Source organism: Mauremys reevesii, linkage group 26 (assembly GCF_016161935.1).
Source record: "Mauremys reevesii isolate NIE-2019 linkage group 26, ASM1616193v1, whole genome shotgun sequence".
NCBI lineage: Eukaryota > Metazoa > Chordata > Testudines > Geoemydidae > Mauremys > Mauremys reevesii.
The window spans coordinates 14,590,694-14,614,217 of NC_052648.1; the positions used below are offsets into that span (position 1 = coordinate 14,590,694).

The following is a 23,524-nucleotide window of genomic DNA, read 5'->3' on the forward strand; positions in this document are numbered from 1 at the left end:
CCCCCTCTCCAAGGCAGGGGCACTGGACTCCCCGGGCTGGCCAGCCCAATGAGCGTGGAGGGGGAAGGGGCTGCTGAAGCTCTTTTCCAGTTCTGTAACTAGAAAGCCATTTTTGCTGGACGGCAGCCTGCCTCTTTGGCACTCAGAGCCAGACGGGGCTCCTTGCTGCGCCAAGAGACGCCGTGTGATTTGGGTGCTGGGCCCAGCATTCTGCACAGCATTAGTGTCACATCCCATCAGTCCAGCAGCGTCTGGGTGACGGCGCTGTGCCCAGCCCATGTGCCGCGCAGGGAGGCACACCAGGTACGCACACAGCCTGGAAGAGACACAGCCAAGCTGGGCCAGCGCTAGTAGAAAGGAGATTTAATTTACCAATGCTCGAACTTCCAGGGCCCATCCCAGGAAGCCCCGGGATCCCGCCTTGGCCGTTTGCCCCATTAGGTCCGATGCCTCCAGGTCCGCCGATTCCAGGCCCGACACCGTTTGGCCCAAACCCAGGAATCCCAGGGAAGCTCCCAGAGAAGCCTGGCACGGCCGGGAGCCCTTCAATGCAGAGCCTGCGGTACTCATCTGAAAGGAAACAGCTGCCTGAGCGTCACTCCAACACCACAGGCCGAGTGTCCCTGCCCGTCTCACATGGGAGGCGGAGGTGACGCTGGCATGAAAGCACCAGTGGCTGGGGGCAGGGAAGGCCGGGGGCTTGGGGCAGGGTGGGCTGGGAGAGAGCTTTACTCCCCTTCATCAATGAAGCCCAGATGAGGCGGGTCTTGTGGTCGCATTTGGCCAGTAGCTCCCACACTGCAGCGATGGGAAGAGCCATCTGCTCTGTGCGGGGGGCACGGAGCTACCCGGAGGGGGAGGTGGTCACTGTGCTGCTGCTATTGGCTTTCCCGTGGCAGCCCCTGTAAGGAGCTTGGCCCTGCTTTCTGGAGGGGCAGATGGAGGCCCGAGAAGGGGAAGCGCAGTCACGCAGCGAGGCAGAGCTGGAAACAGACTCCCAGAGACCCGATTCCCAGCCCTCTGCTGCAGCCCTTCGCTCCTTCTGATCTCTTCCCAAGCCCAGGGAGCCAGGGCAGGGCTGGGCTGGGCTGGGGAGGTTGCTACCCCTTCCGCTGTTCCTTAGAAAAGAGGGAGCGGGCCAGGGGCCCTTACTCCTGAATTCCCTGGCTTTGTGCAATCGCAATGCGACCCTCATCGACCTTTCCCCCCCCGAAACACTCACCAGCACAGCTCCCGCACGTTAAGGGGGGTGCTAGTGGCTTTCCCATTGTGTTGCTTACCGGATCCCCTGACGGGGCACAGTTCAGGGGTCTGCCCGATCGCCCAGCAGCGCCCGGAGTCGCAGCAGCACTGCATCTTGGTGTAGTGGCCTGGGAGCTCCCCGGCGCAGCGCCCGCCGATCAGCGCTGAGAAACATGTGCCAATCCGCTGGTCTGCAACAACGAGGGGCCACAAGTGAATGGGGGGTGGCCTGAGAAGGGAGGGGCCCCTCACCCAGCCAGTCAAAATCAGCCTCTCCGAGGGAGACAGGCGATGTGGAGCAAGAGAGGCATATTTCTGGGGCCAACTTCCTCGGGGCTGGATTGCAACTCTGTGAGGGATGCAAGGGACTGGCTCCTGAGAACAGCAGCACTTTCCTGAGCATTTCCAGTTGGAAAGGCCCAAACTCGGTGTGACGTTATCTGATTGCAGTATGACCATGCAAATCATTGCTGCTACCACTGTTATATAATTGCAACGGATCTTAGACAAAGTGTGACGCACGGCTAGAAAGGGTTAAGCAGCTTGCAGGCTGAATGACCCAGCGCCAACCTTTAGAGACACCTTAGAAAAGTATGTGAATGGTCATCAGGGCCATTCCATGGTAGAAAGGCTAGAATCTTTGAAATGCAAACCTGTCTTGTTAGAAGTTAGAGGTGATACTAATTGGATGTGTGTACTCATGTCGTGGTAGAGGATAACAATGTAGTCAAACAGTCCCTGTCTATGCTGTGTTCTGGCAATTCAGAGATCAAAAGGAAATATTAACATTTAAATGAACTGTAAACAGCATATGGCTGTATTCCTCTCCTTTGAAATGTTTAGCAAATCACCTGAGAATGGTGGAAAACGGGCAATTGCCTTATGTTAATCTGTGTAGCTAATTACCGGTGATGCTTAGGAAATAGGTCTATTTCAAAGTCTCCATGATTGTCTATTATTCACCTAAGGCCTCTGACCTGTGAAGAGAAGGCCTGGACCCGTATAAAAACCTCTTGGGTCCGGATCCTTTTAATCTCAGATCTGTTTGATGCTTCATGCAGGGGAAATTTAAGCCATCAGGCTGAGAGCTCCAGTCCTAACTGGATCCCCTGAATATGGGCATTGGACTATAACCTATGGACTAATTCTGAAAGAACTCTTTGCAACTACAAAGCTCAACATCTCTACTATGAATCTGATCTCAGAACTGTACTCAGGTCTGTATGTATACTGATCTTTTAACCAATACTCTCTCTCTTTTCTTTTAAAATAAATTTTAGTTTAGTTAATAAGAACTGGCTGTAAGCTTGTATTTGGGTAAGAGCTAGAATATTCATTAACCTGGGAGGTAACGCGCCCGATCCTTTGGGATTGGTAGAACCTTCTTATATGGTGAATACGATTTTCAGTAATCCTCATCATACTTGACTTGGGTGTCTGGGTGGAAGCCCAAGGCTGGGTTGCTTTAAGGGAACTGTGTCGTTGGCTTCTGGGCAACCAGTAAGGTATTATAGAAGCTGTTCTGTGCTGGCTTGGTAAATCTAAGTATTGGAAGATCCACCAGCTTTGAGGATTCTCTGCTCCATTCTTTGCAGTTCACCCTACTTGAGTGACCTCAGCCCGGCCACTGGGATTCTGGTCACACTCGGCTAACCCAACATCAGGCTCCTAAAGATCGTACGTGTCGTGATTTGCAGCTTGCGCTGCTGGCGATGGAAGCGGTGACTGCTCACCTCCTCTGCCCTCAAACCCCACAGTGGAGAACGAGGAGTCTGGCCCGAGGGAGACTGAGTCGCTAAAGTACATGGGAAGAGAAGTGGGTGAGCCTGGCCCCTTGCTGGTGTCTCCTCCTGTGTCACTGTCTTTCCAAACACACAAGCTAGACTCAGGGCAGGTTTCTTTACACTGCCATTTGGAGTTCACGAGTGTATGTGCAGGGAACACTCACTGTCACAATCCCCCACCCCAGAGACTAAATCTGACCCTGACTCATTCCACTGCTGCCCCAGCCAGAGTTTATGCGCTAATGCCAGTTCCAGGATGAGCTAATACACCCATAAAACACACTCTGCTTTACTGGCTGAGTTGTGGGGAGGACAAAGGGGCCCCAACATGGGGTACATGGACATTTACTCCACAGCAAGAGGAGGTGTGTAGCAGGGTGGTTACCCTGCTCCTGCCCTGAAGGGCTTAAAACTTCCCTGGGGGAAGGTTGTGGCTGGGAGCCGCTAAGCTGGGCTGACTGGGAAGTGGCTGCAGCTAGGCCATGCCCCAATCAGGCCACAGTTGGTCTGTATAAAGAGGCTGGGAGCCAGGAGCCCCATCAGTCTCTCTCTGCATTCAGAGAGAGAAGGGCCTGGCTGCAGGGTGCTAGAGACAGGGTACCTGAGTGGAGCAGGGCTGGGAAAAGGCTGAGGAGCTGGGGAGCTCCAGCCTGGAAAGCCCCAGGCTGCGGCCTGGGGGGAGGGCTAGCTCAATGGTTTGAGCATTGGCCTGCTAAATCCAGGGTTGTGTGTTCAATCCTTGAGGGGGCTACTTAGGAAACTGGTGCAAAAATCTTTCTGGGGATTGGTCCTGCTTTGAGCAGGGGGTTGGACTAGATACCTCCTGAGGTCCCTTCCAATCCTGATAGTCTATGAGAAGGTCAAGGCGTACTAGGGGTTGCAGAGGGCGGCCAAAGCAGCAGGTCCAAACCTGACCTTGCCAGTGATGAGTGGCTGATACTGCAGTCTGCCCCAGGGCGTGGGGCTAGATGATGACTGGTAGCCTTATACTGAGGTGAGGTGGGAATAGTGGGTGGAGGTTCCCCAGGGAGGGGAGACCCTAAGACTGAGGGGGTTCCTGCCAGGGGGCAGCACCCAGGGGAAGGGTCCTGGGAGGGACACTGGGTCAGAGGGCAGGTGGATCACCAGCCTGCAGAGGGTGCGCTGGAATGAGCTAATTCCTGGAACAGACCAGCAGGAGGCACCACAGGGGTGAGTCCACTTGTCTACAAGGTGGTATTCATTAACCCTTCCATGACTGAACAGTACCTCTTTATCCCTTCTTCAGGGATGGGCAGGCCATTTTCAACAGTGCTTGAGCCTGGTGAAGAGACCCTCTCTTTGCCTCAGTTTCTCCTCCTGCCCTTGTGTGTGTCTCGTCTGCCTGCTCTACCACTGCTCTGTGAGGAGCTCTTTCCACTGACAACCCGCCATGCCCTGGCTGCCTGCATCAGACTGTAAGGGCTCTCCAAGGCCTTGGCTCCAACACTCTCGTACGCCACCCTGATGTCCAACCTCTGTCGGTGGCCTCACCGGGGCTGAGGGCCTGGCCATATGTGCCTGCAGAGACGAGCCTCCCCCTGATGACTAGGCACAATGCAAGCCAGTTTAATGCTATCGCACAGGAACATGTGCAGCTCAGATCATGGTACATATACACTCCTGGCCCCACTGAATCCTGGTGGGGCATGTTGCAATTGCTGGACCTACAAAGCTACCCTCAGCTCAACTGTAACAAGTATGTGAAATTCATAAGCTGTTACAATAACCATGAAAAATAGGCCAAGTTATTTATGAAGATGAATGTTATAAGAGGTGTGAGAAACCCAGACAAACTGTATTAGTTCAAACAACCAGGGCCTCCCGATAAAATTCAAGGACTGTGTGAGATCAGACTTGGTAAACAGAACATGTGAGAACAACGTTACCTAGGCCAAGTCTGGCCAGAAATGGATTTCACTGGTGGACAACATAAGGGGGTAAAAGATACCACCTGCTCGTCCTCTGCTGTGAGGTTCTTAAAAAGAGACTTAGAAAAGAAGAATATTCCCCCTGCTCATCCCGCGACCAGCCACACTGCAGCCTATCTCAGCTCCTCTCCGCTTCCTCCACCTCCAGTGGGCAGGAGAAGGACTTTCCTCCTGAGAGCCTGCTGGCCGGCCTGCCCTTCTTTAAGGAACCTGGTTTGTTACTTGTGAGTTTAGAAAATCTTCACATCACCATGATGTCCAGCCCTCAGCCCATTGGCGGGGAAACCTCATTTCCCACCCCACAGAGGCAGGTAAGAGCCTGCCCTATTTTCCCTTCTCTTGTGTTGCTTTCTGCCCTCTCTCATCTCCTAGCCTTTCCCTCTGGCTCCTGAAATCAGCCGTACTGCATTCGTCCACGCCTGCCTCGTCTAAGGAGAACGAATCCGACCAGATGACACTCCTGCCCAGAGCATGCTCCAGGGGCCAAACAGCAGGTGCCTTGCTTGGCCTGCTAGCCAAAGCCAGAGCACCCATTTGTGACTAGCCATCCTGTCAGTGTTGCAAAGCTGTATTCCCCCCCCCCCCCGCCCTTTTCCACCCTCTCTCTTCTCCACCTGGCCTCCATCTGTCCGTTAGAAACGGGAGAAGTGAATACCCTGCGCACATCAGGATTGGAAGTACAGTTAACCCTTCCCTAGGCTTTTCATCAAAGAGAGGTTGTTCTGAAAAAGACTATTTTGCCTAAAAAAGGAGAGAGACTCGAAAGGTTTTGATTGTTTGTTTGTTTTGCACAATCTCTCAGTTTCAGTATCAGTTTCAATGCTTGCTTTAATTTCTTTTTCTTTCTTGTGTTTGATCAATAAACTTTCAGTTTTAGAATGAAAGATTTTGGGTTTGCCAAGCAACTGAGCAAACGATGGTCTCTGTAGATCCGCCCCCCTCAAACCTGACACTGTGTAATGCGGGACGGTGAAGGAGTTTATAAACACCTTTATCACCTTAGGCCTTTGAGATCAATATTATACAACAGGCATCCCTGAGCAGCTGTCTAGGTGGGAATCACCAGAGCAGCCAAACATCTACGGAAGAGTCCATCAGGCTTGTGACCAGGTTTTGCCCCTGCGTAGATCTACAGTGTTGACTTTGCCCATCTTACTCTGTACCTACTGCCAGCAACTTTCCATACAAGCATTACACAAATCAGGTGCAGGAGATGGAACCAAATGCAAGTTCATCTGCTGTGCCCCAGCTTCTCTCTTCTGTGCCCCTGGTTCAGAGCTGCCCCAGCACTCTCTGAACAGTCAGACATACTCCTCGCAGCTCTAGTGTCAGTGTCCACGTGCCCTGCCCTGCATGCTGACTCTCAGTGCCAGCTCACACTGAGCAAGGCAGCAGCACCAGCATGCAGCTCATCATACATCAGCGCACACAAGACACTCCTATCATAGGGCAAAAAATCATCCCTTGGATACACCTAGGCAACTTGCCTTGCAGGATTGGCACCTTGGGGCACTCCTTGCAGGCCCGGTCAGGCACAGTCATAACATTTTTACTCACTTTTCTGATTTTACAGGAAAGAGCTGCTGGCAGCAGATACCAGCCATGGCAAGCCAGATGTTCAGCTCCCACAAGTCTCTGTCTCATGTCCCAGCAATAATGGCAGCTGGGGGTGGGCTCTAACTTGCTGTTCTGCCTAGACTGGCCCCGATCCCTGGCGATGGAGCTGATCAATCCAAAAGCTTCTTTGCGGTGCAGTGTGGATGCAGCGAGTGGTGCATTCATCTGTACTTCCCTGTGAAACTGTGAGCCATGGACCTGTGCTCCACCGAACAACTGCTGGGGTGCTCCCTACACGAGCGTGTCTTTCGGTAGAGGAAGAAGTGTGTAGGTCAATATGCGAAACTCGTGAAGTCCTTGGGGGTGAAAATGTGCACAAATCTCGCTCTCGCTCTCTCCCCTGCTGGGTACCTAGGCACTCCTATAAGTGGAGAGGTCGCTGTCAATTAACGGAGGACGTGTCTACACTACAATTGCCAGGTCTGGTTGCATCTCATGCATACCCAAGCTAACTTTGATGGAGACAGCTTGGGGGCCAAAGCAGTGAAGCCGTGGCAGCACAGGTTTCAGCGTACCCTAGCTGCCCTAGGAACTGCCCTGCATGATAATGATGTCATGATCTCATGATGCTGCATAATGACATCACAACACTACTGCAAATGGTGATGATGTCATACTGGGCTGGTTCATGTCCCATTATAAGCTATAGGGTTTTCGCCATTGGCTGTAGAGAAGCTGCCTGGTGAAGTTCTGCCGGAGGCTCACAAGACCTGGAAACACATTTAAGTTCTATGAGCCTTGCAAAAGCTGTGACAGTTGGGCCTGGGCCTGGTGTGTGGGGCTGGGTGGCTGGTAGCCCAGTACCTGGGGCTGTGGGAGTCAGTGCTGCACCTGCCTAGATTGGCCTGGGTTGAGAAAGTGCCAACCCAGTCCTCTAAGGTTGGCACTGGGTCCTCTAAGGAACAGTTCAAATCTTCAGCCAATTCAGCTCCTTTCCCTGGTTTATGAAGGGGGAAAGTCCCATTGGATCGGGTTTTAGGAGTTTTACTGCTACCTATGCCAGCAAGTTGACATTCCCCGGAAATGTAATTGGAATTAATTGCACTGGGGCATTTGATCTGTGGCTTCTATGTGAATTTCATCTCTAATCACAGCTCTGTGACTTGCAGAGAACAGTGACCCCGCCCCCCCACCCCTTTTAAAGCCAAAGGGATTAAGCCAACTGGGCCTTTCCTCAGACACTTTCTTTTAACCATTTCATTGCGCTGGCTCCAAAATGAATCATTTCTTGTGCACGGGGCATTTCCTCTGGCAAAGGAGACTGCAGAGAGAGATAAAGGTAGAGCAGTTTTTAGACTAAGGGCTTGGGGAAAACCGATAGGTGTGGAGGAGCACATGGTTTGGACAGAGACCTCCCTTAGGGGAGGATCTACTAATGGAGATTCTCTCTGTCCTAGTAAGGAGGAGAGGATGGAAGACGATAAAATACGGGTAGGATCTGATGAGAAACTGACAAATGAAAAAAAGTCCCATTCAATTACAGTACATCATGTAATGGCAGACAGCTAAAAAGTGACATTTTTTTAAGCGTGTATATACAAATGCTATAAGTCTAAATAATAAGATGGGTGAACTAGAGTGCCTCATGTTAAAGGAGGATATTGATATAATAGGCATCACAGAAACCTGGTGGAATGAGGATAATCAATGGGGCACAGTAATACCAGGGTACAAAATATATCAAAAGGACAGAACAGGTCGTGCTGCTGGGGGAGTGGCACTATGTGAAATAAAGCGTCGAGTCAAATGAAGTAAAAATCTTAAATGAACTAAACTGTACCACAGAATCTCTCTGGATAGAAATTCCATGCTCTAATAATAAGAATATAGCAGTAGGGATCTACTACCCACCACCTGAGCAGGATGGTGATAGTGACTGTGAAATGCTCAGGGAGGCTATAAAAATAAAAAAATCAACAATAATGGGGGATTTCAACGATCCCTATATTGACTGCTTACACATCACCTCAGGATGGGATGCAGACACAAAGTTTCTTGACATCTTAAATGACTGCTTCTTGGAGCAGCTAGTCCTGGAACCCACAAGGGGAGAGGCAATTCTTGATTTAGTCCTAAGTGGAGCACAGGATCTGGTGCAAGAGGTGAATAGAGCTGGGCCGCTTGGTAATAGTGACCATAATGTAACTAAATGTACCACCCCTGTGGCGGGGGAAACACCACAGCAGCCCAGCACTGTAACATTTAATTGCAGAAAGGGGAACTACACACAAATGAGGAAGTAAGTGAAACAGACATTAAAAGGCGCAGCTCCAAACGTGAAATCCCTGCAAGCTACATGGACTCTTTTCAAAGACGCCATAACAGAGACTCAACTCAAATGTATCCCCCAAATTAAAAACCATAGTAAGAGGACAAAAAAGAGCCACCGTGGCTAACCAGCAAAGGAAAAGAAGCAGCGAGAGGCAAAAAGGCATCCTTTAAAAAGTGGAAGTTAAATCCTAACGAGGAAAATAGAAAGGAGCATAAACTGTGGCAAGCAAAGTGTAAAAATATAATTAGGAAGCCAAAACAGAATTTAAAGAACAGCTAGTCAAAGACTCCAAAAGTAATGGCAACAATTTTTTTAAGTACGTCAGAAGCAGGAAGCTGCTAAACAACCAAAGCGGCCACTGGACGATCAAGATGCTAAAGGAGCACTCAAGGACGATAAGGCCATTGTGAGCAAACTAAACTAATTCTTTGCATCAGTCTTCATGGCTAAGGATGTGAGGGAGATTCCCAGACCTGAGCCATTCTTTTTAGGTGACAAATCTGAGGAAAAAGAACAGGAGTACTTGTGGCACCTTAAAGACTAACAAATTTATTTTAGCATGAGCTTTCGTGAGCTGCAGGAACTGTCCCAGATTGAGGTGTCATTAGAGGAGTTTTTGGGACAAATTGATAAACTAAATAGTAATAAGTCACCAGGACCAGATGAGATTCACCCAAGAGTTCTGAAGGAACTCAAATGTGAAATTGCCGAACTGCTAACTAGGGCCGGCTTTAGGACGTGCAGGGCCCGATTTGAAAGAGCTGCAGCTGAAATGCCGCCGAAGACAGAGGCAGCGATTGAGCTGCCGCCGAAGATAGTGGCGGCAATTCGGCAGCAGCTCAATTGGTTGCTGCTGTTTCCGGCAGCACTTCGGCGGAGGGTGCGGGGCCCCTCTTCTAGATGCTGCGGGGCCCTCTTAGGCGCGGGGCCCGATTCCTGGGAATCAGGGGAATCACCCTAAAGCCGGCCCTGCTGCTAACTATGGTTTGTAACCTATCATTTAAATCAGCGTCTGTAGCAGATGACAGGAGCATAGCTCATGTGATGCCTATTTTTAAAAAGGGCTCCAGAGGTGATCCCAGCAATTACAGGCAGTGAGCCTGACTTCAGTACTGGGCAAACTGGTTGAAACTATAGTAAAGAACAGAATTATTAGACACATAGATGAACATAATTTGTTGGGGAAGAGTCAACATGGTTTTTGTAAAGGGAAATCATGCCTCACCAATCCACTAGAATTCTTTGAGGGGATCAATGAGCTTGTGGACAAGGGTGATCCAGTGGATATAGTGTATTTAGATTTGCAGAAAGCCTTTGACATGGTCCCTCACCAAAGGCTCTTAAGCAAAGTAAGCAGTCATGGGATAAGAGGGAAGGTTCTCTCATGGATCAGCAACTGGTTAAAAGATAGAAAACAAAGGGTAGGGATATATGATCAGTTTTCAGAATGGAGAGAGAGAAATAGTGGTGTCCCACAGGGGTCTGTACTGGGCCCAGTTCTATTTAACATATTCATAAATGATCTGGAAAAAGGGGTAAACAGTGAGGTGGCAAAATTTGCAGATGATACAAAACTACTAAATATAGTCAAGTCCCAGGCAGACTGCGAAGAGCTACAAAAGGATCTCTCAAAACTGGGTGACTCAACAACAAAATGGCAGATGAAATTCAATGTTGATAAATGCAAAGTAATGCACATTGGAAAACATAATCCCAACTATACATATAACATGATGGGGTCTAAATTAGCTGTTACCACTCAAGAAAGAGATCTTGGAGTCATGGTGGATAGTTCTCTGAAAACATCCACTCAATGTGCAGCGACAGTTAAAAAAGCGGACAGAATGTTGGGAATCATTAAGAAACAGATAGATAATAAGACAGAAAATATCATATTGCCTCTATATAAATCCATAGTACGCCCACATATTGAATACTGTGTGCAGATGGGTCGCCCCATCTCAAAAAAGATAAATTGGACTTGGAAAAGGTTCAGAGAAGGGCAACAAAAATGATTAGGGGTATAGAACAGCTGCAATATGAGGAGAGATTAGTAACACTGGGACATTTCAGTTTATAAAAGAGACAACTAAGAGGGGATATGACCGATGTGGAGAAAGTAAATAAGGCGGTGTTATTTACTCCTTCTGATAACACAAGAACTAGGGGTCACCAAATGAAATGAATAGGCATCAGGTGTAAAACAAACAAAAGGAAGTATTTTTTCACACAATGCACAGTCAACCTGTGGAACTCTTTGTCAGAGGATGTTGTGAAGGCCAGGATCATAACAGGGTTCAAAAAAGAACTAGATAAATTCATGGAGGATAGGTCCATCAATGGCTATTAGCCAGGATGAGGAGGGATGGTGTCCCTAGCCTCTGTTTGCCAGAAGCTGGGAATGGGATACAGGGATGGATCACTTGAAAGAATGGAAAGTCACCAGGCAACACACGGGCCTGGGAGCCAGGAATTGCTGGTGACACTGATTCACCCACACAGGGTTTGCACTGGTGTAATAACACATGCATGCAGACAGGCTCTGAGGCTCTGGTGAGCGCAGGTAATGATTGGTGTGTCTTTACCTACCTGGCTGGATTGAGTGGTAAATGTTCACCCAGCATTTGGGAGGTAAGGATCGTTATTAAACAGCTGCTTGTAGGCAAGGCTCCACTGTTTTGATCCAGATTAGGCCAGGCTTGGGGGAGTGCTGGGATAGGCCGCAAGTGCCACCATTCCTCACCGTCCAGCCTTGGCAATGTTAACTAAGGGAAGGGCCCTGGGGTGGGCCAGAGCTCTCTCTTTACAGATTACCTAGATCTGTAGGGATGGTGCCTCTGAATGACTGCTGCACTCAAACGCATTGCTAGGAGACCATGCTGTGTTTGGAGAGGACACTCCCCCCCCGGCCCCCACCCCACAGGTCTGTGGGATTCTCCCCATCGGTACAGCTGCCCTGCACCGTAACAGCTGGCCACTAGGCTGCAGCTGGCGTCCATCCCTGCAGGCAAGCAGAGGAAGTGTGGCAGTGCCGGCTCTGCTGAGGCACAGAGCACCATACATTTGTGCAGCGGTGGGAGCGACGCAGCCCCTAGGAACTTAGAGGCACTTGGTTCAGTAAACTCAGATGCCTTTGCTCAGTTCCTGAAGTAGCTGTGGTACGTAAAACTATCTCTGAGAAGCTAATTTAATCCCTACTTGGCCAGTCTCACTCATAGACACACAGCTGATCCCTGGCCTCTTGGCAGGACCACCCGCAGTCCAGGAGCCACAAGCCCACGGCCTGTGTGGTGTTATTCTGCCTGAGTTACACAGCCAGTGATCCGACAGGTCTGCATGGTAATCTCACTACAGCAAATAATATTGAAGGCAAAAAAAAAGGTCCCAAACTAGCACATAGCTCAGACAAAGCAGGATGAGAGCGACACAGCGGAACCTGTGCTTCCTTAGCTTTAGCAGCACCCCAGTTTGGGGAGGGGTGATGGAACAGCTGTGGTTGTTTGGAAAATACTAGCAGGAAGGCTCACCGGGAATTTGAGTGCAAGGTGGGAATGGAAGTGAATTGCTCAGAGTCATGGCAATCTGGCAAGAGACTGCGCATGTCTGGGCTTTGCTTTTCTTTATTGAACTGCTGCTCAAAGCACAGAGCTGCCCGGATGTCAATGTTCCCTGCACGGCTGGCAAAACAAAGCGGAGAGCCTGGCCTGGGGCGCAGCACAGCTGGGCGGGCAACAGTTTTCCCATCCCATGAAACATCAAGATTTCAAACCTTTTCCCATTCTGCATTGGGACAAAGCTGAGACCTTTCACTGCTTTCCGCAAGAGAGAGAGAGAGAGCCCGGAATAGCCAGTCTGCTCACCAGGAAGGAGGAGCCTGTCAGCTTCAAGTCCCTGCTCCAAATCAGTCAGACAGAGACTTGAAGCTTGTCTCCTAAATGCCAGCTGGGTGAACCAAGCACCACACTCATGGCTCTGCTAAGGTAGCTCCCTCACTGGTGGTTTTGATCAGAAATTCCATACTGGACTGATGAAGCTTCCCAACAAAAACTGCACTGAAACGGGTTCAATCCCGCACAAAGTTTTGGTTTCACCAAAGTGGCGTTTTCTGATGAAAACCTGTTTAGTTGAAAAGTTCTCACCCGCCCCCAGTTAGGATGGGTACTGACAGGGGAGCAAGTGGCAATGTTCTGTCGCCTCTTTCTGGGCATCTCTTTGCTTTCAGATACTTTCACTCCAAACGGAGCCCTGTGCTCCCCTGGTTCTGACCCCTGCCCTTCACCTGGATGGCTAATGGTGGAATGAAACAAACACTTTTTGAAAGTGGACGGGCCTGGCCCAGCCATTTTTCACTAGGGCAGATCCAGCCCCCTTCCCCTCCTCTTCCCCCTGAGGCCACACCCCCCAGGCAGGCCAGTGTGGAGCCTTGCTGGGGAGCCCGGGCAGTTGTGGGAGCTGCACGAACCCTCCACCTGACCGTGATGGGGGGTCGGCGGCTGAGAGCAGCCCCTGGCCTGTGTCTCCCTGCCTGGCCCAGGGCAGATGGAGGTGGAGGGTCCGTGACTCCGCGCTGGTTCCCCACAGCTGCTTGTGTGGCTCTCTCCGATCTGGCTCTGGCCGGGGGTGGGGAGGGGACTCCCTGGCCCTGGTCCAGCTTCCAGGTTGGCCGGGGTGGGGCCTCGGGGGGAAGAGGGGTGGGGCAGGGCCTCGCGGCAGGAGGTGGGGGTCCCATTTTGGGAAGGATCCGGCACCCTTGACTGAAAGTTACCCTGCAATGGAATAATTCAGTCAATAATTCTGTTGATGATGCCCAAGAAGAAATAGAGTCAAGCTCACTCTCTCTTAGCTCAAGTTGTCAGTGCTAACAGTAAAAAGCAGGAAAAGCTAACGCACCACAGCTCCGACTCTGAATGCAGGGGAGGGGAGGAGGGTTGGATCGGAGCACAGCCATTTCCCAGAGCAGAAACGCACTTGAAGGAGATTTCCAGTTTGAAAATTGTTCTTTTAAAATTCTCTGTTTGCAAAACACATTCTACAGTAAAACAGCTCAAGGGAATCACCAGCCTTCTGGAAAGGGTGTTGGCAAGAGTCTCTTTTGTGAGTTTAAACAAACAGTGTGAGGGTGAGGAAACAGTACCACAAAAGAGTCATATTCCTGTATTACTTCTAGCCACATGGAGTGATTGGATTCTTCCTGTCAAACACAGTTGAGTGGACTTTCAATAAGTGTTTAATTTAAAAAAAATCTTACAGATTTTTCACCACATCAGCTGCTGTTTGTTCACTCTTTTCATTTCGCCCAGAAAAGACAATGAAAACAGACTAGTCAGTTTCACTCTTTGGCTGTCCTGCCTAGCTCAGTGCTGCCATGTTTGGGGCAAACACTGCAGGAGAATGTTTAAATCCAACCAGAAAATAACTTACCTCAATGAAAAATGTGAAAAAAATGAATGCGGCGGATATACCACTGTTGCCATTCATAGAGTCACAGATTCCAAGGTCTCTGTGATCTAAACTGTTCCCATGTATCAAGCATTACTGCACAGGGGGATACGGAATACTACAGCTATTTCCTGTTAAAGTGCCGGGAAATTGCTGTGGGAGTCGGAACAGGGTCTCAGACACTCTCTGCTCACTCTGGGTACGTGACTCTTTAACGGGGGCCACGTTAGCTATTAATATTAGCTTTTGTAAAATCTTTATTCCGTTTATTTTATGAAACATAAATTGTGGGTTTCGACTCCCTGACACGCTCTCTAAATGAATGAAAAAAACCTCCAAATAAAATAAACCGGTTTCAAAATCTGGAATGTGAGGCAAGGACCCAACACGGGTGTCTGCACAAGTTGCCAGAAAAAATACTGTCTGTCCCAAACTGTGACAGCACATGAACAGCCCATGTTAGCTCAGGGAAATGGCTCCCGCATAATGTATTGACTTTAGATTCAGTCACAGACCACTAGAGCCAATTAGGCTTTAAACTATTTTTAAACCTTGGGATCCTGATTCTATTTACTTTGCATTTCATGAATCATTTGGTAAGTGTGAAAGTCATTAAATGTCTACATTTCTCATCCAAAAAGCATTCAAACACCCTCCTCCCCCCCACCACACACACACATTGACTTGCATATGCCAACATGTGTGATCTAAGGAAGAAAGGAATTTCATTCTTGTCAAAATCCATTAGCCCCTCTAACAAGGTGACTCTATGGTACATTTTATGTTTGCTTTTCGTGACTGAAACACGATCAGTTTTAGTCCAGGTTCTGTGGATCTAAAACAGACTGGAAATTAAATGAGCTCAGTAGCATTTCCCAGAGCTTCCAACAGTGAACTCTACTGCGTAGTTTCCATCACCCCAACAATGACCCCATCTCTGCCTCGTTTGAAACGAGTGCTCATTTTAAATAACGATGTCTTTGCTCTGCTCAAGATGAATTAACTTCAAGCACTTTGAGACAGATTATGGACTTCATCTCTATTACAGGAAGCATCCCTACAGAGAAGAAGTAATTGAAGAGATGATGTGTTTATCATAGAAACTATTGTCTGTTCCTGAGAGAAATGAACTATCATATATTTACAGGGGTTGGGTGAAAAATTTCCATCTGTTAAACACACAGGATTCACTCCAGACTCCAAGGCTTGGACGTAGGACAGGACCTAAGTATAGGAAAATCTTCCCTGAATTCCAGTCAGTTATGCTGTAAGGGGTATACGGAACAGATACGCCTTGAATGATTAATAACTATTAATTCCTCCTGGTAAAAACAATATAAACTTTGTTCACATTATGTGAGATACTTTGACTTTGTCTACACTGGAACCTGAACAACAAAACTTTTGTTGTTCAGAGGTGTGAAAAAAATACCCCCTCCCCGAATGACAAAAGTTTTGCCAATGAAAAGCACCAGTGTGATCAGTGCTCTCTTGCCAACAAAGCTACCACTGCTCATTGGGGTGGAAGTTTTTTGTAGGTGGGAGAGCTCTCTCCCGCCAACAAACTGGCTACACCACGCACCTTTAGCAGCACGGCTGTAGTGGCACAGCTCTGTCGCCAAAAGGTGCGTAGTGTAGACACAGCCTTTGTCTAAGGACCCACAGAACAACTCCAGTTAGGAATTCCAATCCCCAAGAATACGAACTAAAATGGCTAGATGAGATGATCGTTAGGGTACGTCCAGACTACCCGCCATATCAGCGGGTAGAGATCGATTTATCGGGGATTGATATATCGCGTCTCATCTAGACGCGATATATCGATCCCCGAACGCGCTCCCCATCGACTCCGGAACTCCACCGGAGCGAGTGGCGGTAGCGGAATCGACGGGGGAGCTGCGGACGTCGATCCCGCGCCATGAGGACGGGAGGTAAGTCGGAATAAGATACTTCGACTTCAGCTACGGTATTCTCGTAGCTGAAGTTGGGTATCTTACATCGACACCCTCCCCTAGTGTAGACCAGGCCTCAATCACCTAGGCAAGAATTTGTCATCATTTACATATATATAAAACCTCTTTCTCCCTCCCAATAGCTAAACAGAACTCTCAAAAGTCACCAGGAAAGGGTGTCACACCACTGTGCTATGCAAAGTGGCCCATTGTGCACTGTGAGTGGTGCAAGAGATGGGTGGGGAACTGTGAGTAAAATCAATTACAATTAATTTGATGCAAGACAGAAGGTCAAATGGGGCAAACTGATCATTTCCCCAAGAAATCCAAATCTCCTTCCCACCCCAAATGATAAATATCCTCTGGACGGTTTGGTTTGTCCCATCATTATGTCTTTCACCCCAAATCGGAAGCTGCACATCTGTTTGCCTTATGCCTCTCTGGTGGTGGACAGTGTCCCTTGTTCTGCTGCAAGCCCTAAATAACATGAACTGCACATGTGCAATCCAAGACTGTGTGAAGTGTGGCCATTACATTTGGAAGATTATACGGGGTCTTGGTTTTCACTATAAATAATCGCGCCACTCTAGAAGTAATAGGAACTGTATGGCTCAAAGAAAAAGGAATGTTGAAAGATATAAACCATGGTATAAAAGATGTTTGCAAAATGTGCCTAATATTGAAATAAAATCCTTGAAATGAATTAAACGTAAAACGCCTCCGATAAGAAAAGGATCTAAGAAATTTATTCTGCACCAGCACCATCTACTGGATCCCGAGGGAAGCAGCAGAGAAATTAGGAGCAGAAATCTAAGCACTAAGGTTATGTCTCCACAGTATCTAGACACCCGCAGCTGGCCTGTACCAGGCGACTGGGGCCTGTGGGGCTTGGGCTGCGAGGCTGTTTCACTGCTGTTTAAACTGCCAAGCTTGGGCTGGAATCTGGGTTCTAGGAATGGGTTCCCTAGGGAGGTGGTGGAATCTCCTTCCTTAGAGGTTTTTAAGGTCAGGCTTGACAAAGCCCTGGCTGGGATGACTTAGTTGGGGTTGGTCCTGCTTTGAGCAGGGGGTTGGACTAGATACCTCCTGAGGTCCCTTCCAACCCTGATAGTCTCTGATTCTATGATTTTATGACCTGTGGGGTGGGAGGGTCCCAGAGCTCAGGCTGCAGCCTGAGCTGGAAATCTATACAAGCCTCATGAACCCGAGACAGCTGGCAAGGGCCAGCCATGGATTTTTCTTTGCTATGTAGACATACCCTCCCCTGGCAAGTGTCTGACAGAAATCAGAGGGTGGGCCCCTCCAGCCAATCATGGAGCCAGGGTTTATAAAACCAAGCTTGCCATGTGGGATCCCAGAGTTGACTGAACCCACAATGAAGTAGAAGAATCCAGAAGTGAATCAGTGCCCAGACCATCAGGTGGAAAGGACTATCCCCATCCCAGGGTTAACTAGATAAGAAGATGTCATGAGATTACATTTCAAAGCCATCCTACAGCAAAAAAACTTTAGGACCAGACTCCAAAGAGAAACTGCTGAGCTCCAGTTCATCTGCAAATTTAACACCATCAGTTTAGGACTAAACAAAGACTGTGAATGGCTTGCCAATTACAGAACCAGTTTCTCCTCCCTTGGTTTTCACACCTCAGCTGCTGGAACAGGGCCCCATCCTCCCTGATTGATCTAACCTCGTTATCTCTAGCTTGCTTCTTGCTTGCTTATATATACACACCTGCCCCTGGAAATTTCCACTGCTTGCATCCGAAGAAGTGGGTATTCACCCACGAAAGCTCATGCTGCAAAACATCTGTTAGTCTATAAGGTGCCACAGGATTCTTTGCTGCTTCTACAGAACCAGACTAACACGGCTACCCCTCTGATATTTCAAAGCCTGTATTTCTCCTTCTATTCTTAAATATAAATAACCGCAGGTCAGTCATATTGCTGAGTCTGCACGCTCTAGTGAGATCTCTAACCATATTTTAGATTTCAGAGTGGTAGCTGTGTTAGTCTGTATCAGCAAAAGCAACGAGGAGTCCTTGTGGCACCTTAGAGACTAAGAAATTTATTTGGGCATAAGCTTTCATGGGCCAGAACCCACTTCATCAGATGCATGAAGTGAAAAATACAGGAGCAGGTATAAATACATGAAAGGATGGGGGTTGCTTATTTTAAATTGTAACTAATGCTATAACCTGCCCTCCTTAATAAGTCACAGCAAATTGGCCTAAGAGAGATTTGAGCCATAACTTTAAGCAACTCCTTTTGACGTTCTACATAACATAAGAATGGCCATACTGGGTTCAGACCAAAGGTCCATCCAGACCAGTATCCTGTCTGCCGACAGTGGCCAATACCAGGTGGGAGTGAACCTAACAGGTAATGATCAAGTGATCCCTCTCCTGCCATCCAGCTCCACCCACTGACAAACAGAGGCTAGGGACACCATTCCTTACTCATCCTGGCTAATAGCCATTAATTGACTTAACCTCCATGAATTTATGTAGGTCTCTTTTAAACCCTGTTATAGTCCTAGCCTTCACAACCTCCTCAGGCAAGGAGTTCCACAGGTTGACTGTGCGCTGTGTGAAGAAGAACTTCCTTTTATTTGTTTTAAACCTGCTGCCCATTAATTTCATTTGGTGGCCCCTAGTTCTTATATTATGGGAACAAGTACATAACTTTTCCTTATTCACTTTCTCCACACCACTCATGATTTTATATACCTCTATCACATCCTCCCTAGTCTCCTCTTTTCCAAGCTGAAAAGTCCTAACCTCTTTAATCTCTCCTCATATGGGACCCGTTCCAAACCCCTAATCATTTTAGCTGCCCTTCTCTGAACCTTTTCTAATGCCAGTGCATCTTTTTTGAGATGAGGAGACCACATCTGTACACAGTATTCGAGATGTGGGTGTAACATGGATTTATATATAAGGGCAATAAGATATTCTCCGTCTTATTCTCTATCCCCTTTTTAATGATTCCTAACATTCTGTTTACTTTTTTGACTGCTGCTGCACACTGTGTGGATGTCTTCAAAGAACTATCCACGATGACTCCAAGACCTCTTTCCTGATTAGTTGTACCTAAATTAGCCCCCATCATATTGTATGTATAGTTGGGGTTATTTTTCCCAATGTGCATTACTTTACATTTATCCACATTAAATTTCATTTGTCATTTTGTTGCCCAGTCACTTAGTTTTGTGAGATCTTTTTGAAGTTCTTCACAGTCTGCTTTGGTCTTAACTAACTTGAGCAGTTTAGTGTCATCTGCAAAATTTGCCACCTCACTGTTTACCCCTTTCTCCAGATCATTTATGAATAAGATGAATAGGATTGGTCCTAAGACTGACCCTTGGGGAACACCACTAGTTACCCCTCTCCATTCTGAGAATTTACCATTAATTCCTACCCTTTGTTCCCTGTCTTTTAACCAGTTCTCAATCCATGAAAGGACCTTCCCTCTTATCCCTTGACAACTTAATTTACGTAAGAGCCTTTTGAGGGACCTTGTCAAAGGCTTTCTGGAAATCTAAGTACACTATGTCCACTGGATCCCCCTTGTCCAGATGTTTGTTGACCCCTTCAAAGAACTCTAATAGATTCGTAAGACATGATTTCCCTTTACAGAAACCGTGTTGACTCTTGCCCAACAATTTATATTCTTCTATGTGTCTGACAATTTAATTCTTTACTATTGATTCAACTAATTTGCCCGGTACTGATGTTAGACTTACTGGTCTGTAATTGCTGGGATCACCTCTAGAGCCCTTTTTAAATATTGGTGTTACATTAGCTAACTTCCAGTCATTGGGTACAGAAGCTGATTTAAAGGACAGGTTACAAACCATACTTAATAGTTCTGCAATTCACATTTATAATGTGATCCCTACTGTTATATTCTTATTAGAGCATAGAATTACTATCCATAGAGGTTCTATGGAACATGTGGATTCATTTAAGATTTTTACTTCATTTGATTCTACATTTTCTTTCACATATAGTGCCACTCTCCCCCTGCACGACCTGTTCTGTCCTTCCGATATATTTTGTGCCCTGGAATGATTGTGTCCCACTGATTGTCCTCACTCCACCAGGTTTCTGTGATGCCTATTATATCAATATCCTCCTTTAACACAAGGCACTCTAGTTCACCCAGCTTATTATTTAGACTTCTCGCATCTGTGTACAAGCACTTTAAAAACTTGTCCCTGTTTATTTGTCTGCCCTTTTCTAAAGTTGTCCCTTGCAAACTAAACCACTGAAATAACAGGGATCGCACTCTTGAAAGGACCTTAAAGTCAAGTCCACCCTTGCTCTTTGGAGAAATACTGGAAGGGGGATAGAAGTGTGGGGTACTAAACTGATGAGTGGTGTCATAAATAAATGTTGTAAGAAATCCTGATGATGGGCATTGTTCCTTGGTATATCCGCTGAGCCTCAACCATAGTCTGACAACTGTATTGGTGTGTGCAGTACATACCTAGAACACTGGCTGTGTCTACACTTGATTGGTGAACTATTGTTTCCATATTGATGTGGTTCTGGGTGAATTCACAAATTGTTGACTGGTTAAGAATAACCAAATGTTCTGATTTGAGAAACACCATTCAACTGTTCAAGTTAAAAATTGATCTGAAAAGAACCCTGCATTAAATCAGGAAACTAACACTCCCTGGACTCAGTAAAGAGGGACTATCCTATTCATTTCCATTCTAATAGTGGCTGTAACACTCAGCAAATTGGCAACTCCAGTTTGTTAGATTTCAGCTTTAGGATCTAACTGGCACCAGAGCACACTCACAAAACGGACCCCTTTCATGCTCACAATGAGAGGCTTTGAAGTATAAACACCTTGGGCCAAGTTCAGAACTGGTGTAAGCAGGTACACTGAAGTTAATGGAGTGGCACACGCTTACACCAGCTATGCATGTGTGAGTTCTGCAGTATGGTCACTAGCTGAAATAGGCAGGTGTTGTGGGCTCCATATGACCCTGGGAGTCATTTCGTATCCAGAAATCAGATACTAGGGAAGGAGCATAGTAAATGAAATTCTGCAACAGGAATGCACCTTGGGCACTAGAAGTGTCTCCAGTCAGCATGTATCACATCCGGTTCCCCTCATGCTGATGGCTGGCACAAGTTGTGTGGGTCATTTCACTGTAACGTTTGACTGCTACGTTGGGTACAGCACACGTACCCCCTGTGGGGTGCATACCACTGGCCAGTGTGTAGGGCATGGCCAGCTGGCTGATGTATGTGCCATTAGCTGGTGTAAGATGCACATAGCACTGGCCGGGGTGTGGACGGGCTCGCACTCGGTGCATCCCCGTTAGCAGGCACGCAGAGTATGGAAGTTGCTACCTCGGCTATGCGTGAGCAGACAGTGCACATGTAGAATGGGTCGGTGTACTCAGCACATGCCGCTGTCTCGCTAGCCAGGGCACCATGTTGCTGACGAATGTTTCTGAGCTGAATTAAGAGGGTCCAGTGAGAGCTCTCAGCATTCTGCATGTAAATACGGATCGCTTGGGTTCCACAGGGCACTGTGCGACACTGATAGGGACCATTCCTGGCCAGGACTGAGCCTTGGAGCTCTGACTCCTTTCTAACCTAGAGCTGTCTGCCGTCTTACCAATGCAGCGGGATCCATCTGGACTGGTCATGAAGCCGCGCGGGCACGTGCACACGTAGCTTCCTGCCGTGTTGGTGCACTCGCCACCATCGCACACGCCGGAGATCGTGGTGCACTCGTCCACATCTGGAAAAGAACAAACCACCAGGGATTAGTCTTCTCTGCAAAGATGATTTGTACCATCTTCTCTGCTGATCCACCCAGAGGCCCCTCGGCCAAAGGCAGCTGGAATTCCAGACTGCCACCTGCACTCCAAGGGGCCCGGGCTGGCCTCTGCCAGCTGTTTGGGTGATATCGTCAGCTGACATTTTTGTAGGGTTGAGACACTGTGATTATCCCTCTCCTCCATCCCCATTATTCTGCATGGCCCTTCACCAAGGGTTCAGCCGAGAGCAGAAGAGAGGAATGTCAGGAGAAAGGCTGTTTGGAGCTTTCCTGGCTGACTGCCAGCAGAGACCCTGGGCTCCCCTGCAAACCTGCTCCCGCTCAGCTAGGCAGAGCCACTCAAGAAATAGCTGAGCTTCAGGGGCTTCGCTGCACTTCTCAGCCCTCCAGCTCCACGCACTGCTAGAACGCCTGCTGCTCCCACCACAGGGCAGTGCACGTGTCTGCCAAGCCACTCGCCCATATCCTGAATCAAAGCCAACGCACGCTCTCCCGTGGCCACTAGGCAACTGCGCAAATGCTGTCATTGCCATGGGCATGGCAAGCCATGGTCTTGCACCCCTCCCTCCCCGTCCCACCCAGTAGGTAAGTCAGGCACCGAGCGGCTGTTGTACCATCTTCAAAAGGGGAATACTGTGCTCCTGGGAGCTCCTGCAGTGACCCAGCACTGGGGTTACCCAGCCAGCTGGCACCACACCATTCTAGGGTGGCCCAAGGGTTTTGTATAGCACTCTGCTGTCAGGGTTAGTGGGGGCCAGGCACTTGTCTGTCTCCGTCTATCTCACTCACTCTCTTTCCCAACAACCCTTACTGCTCCATGGCTGTGCCACCATTAGTGCGTATTTAGACTTTGCTATTAGGAACCTTTTTGCAAGTTAGCAAAATGGACAAGACAGGACATGGTTAGATGGGCAGACACTTGGAGAGGGAAACACGCTGTCCACCTCCACTTGTCTGGGAGCAGTAGGGAGTGATTCCAAAGCCAGGGAACAGACCATGAGAAAAGAACCTCTGGGAATCTGGACGATCAGTAATGCCCCACACGTGCCCCCACATCAGTGCCCGATGGCCCTGCTGCAGGATGCTGCTGGTGAGGGAGGGGGTCCAAAGCAGAACCAGCTGTGAGGTGCTGCCAGACACGTGTGTCCACGAGCTCTGCCAAGCCCTTCTCTCTCTGCAGCTCCCTCGGACGGGGCTGCGCGTGTGTTAGACAAGGAGGCGAGACGAACGCTGAGTCAGCGTCTTCTCGCTGGACAACAGAAGGCAAGTTCCAAAGAAATTACGAGAAGTCTTTTCGCAGCTGAATCCAGCAATATGGCCTGCAGGCTGATCCGGAGGCCGTGAAATGCAGCCCGGAGTTCAGAGGCCCTGGGACTAACAAGAATTGTTACACGATTAGTGAAACACGCAACACGCCTTGCAGCAAGATAGCCACGTCCATCGGAGTGTGTCAAAGCATTCCCC

At 48.4% G+C, this 23,524-nt stretch overlaps 1 protein-coding gene across 1 annotated transcript in view; it reads right to left on the reverse strand.

Moving 5' to 3' along the window:
- Nucleotides 1-23,295, reverse strand: part of FBN3 (fibrillin 3) — a 128,002-nt gene extending 104,707 nt beyond the window's left edge. The window contains exons 1-4 of the mRNA XM_039515824.1: nucleotides 23,201-23,295; nucleotides 21,896-22,021; nucleotides 1,281-1,433; nucleotides 373-570 (exon numbers count right to left, since the gene is read on the reverse strand). Coding sequence (XP_039371758.1) covers nucleotides 373-570; nucleotides 1,281-1,433; nucleotides 21,896-21,926 — 382 coding nt within the window. The 5' untranslated portion in view covers nucleotides 21,927-22,021; nucleotides 23,201-23,295. The remainder of the gene's footprint in view (nucleotides 1-372; nucleotides 571-1,280; nucleotides 1,434-21,895; nucleotides 22,022-23,200) is intronic.
- Between the last annotated feature and the right edge of the window lie 229 nt (nucleotides 23,296-23,524).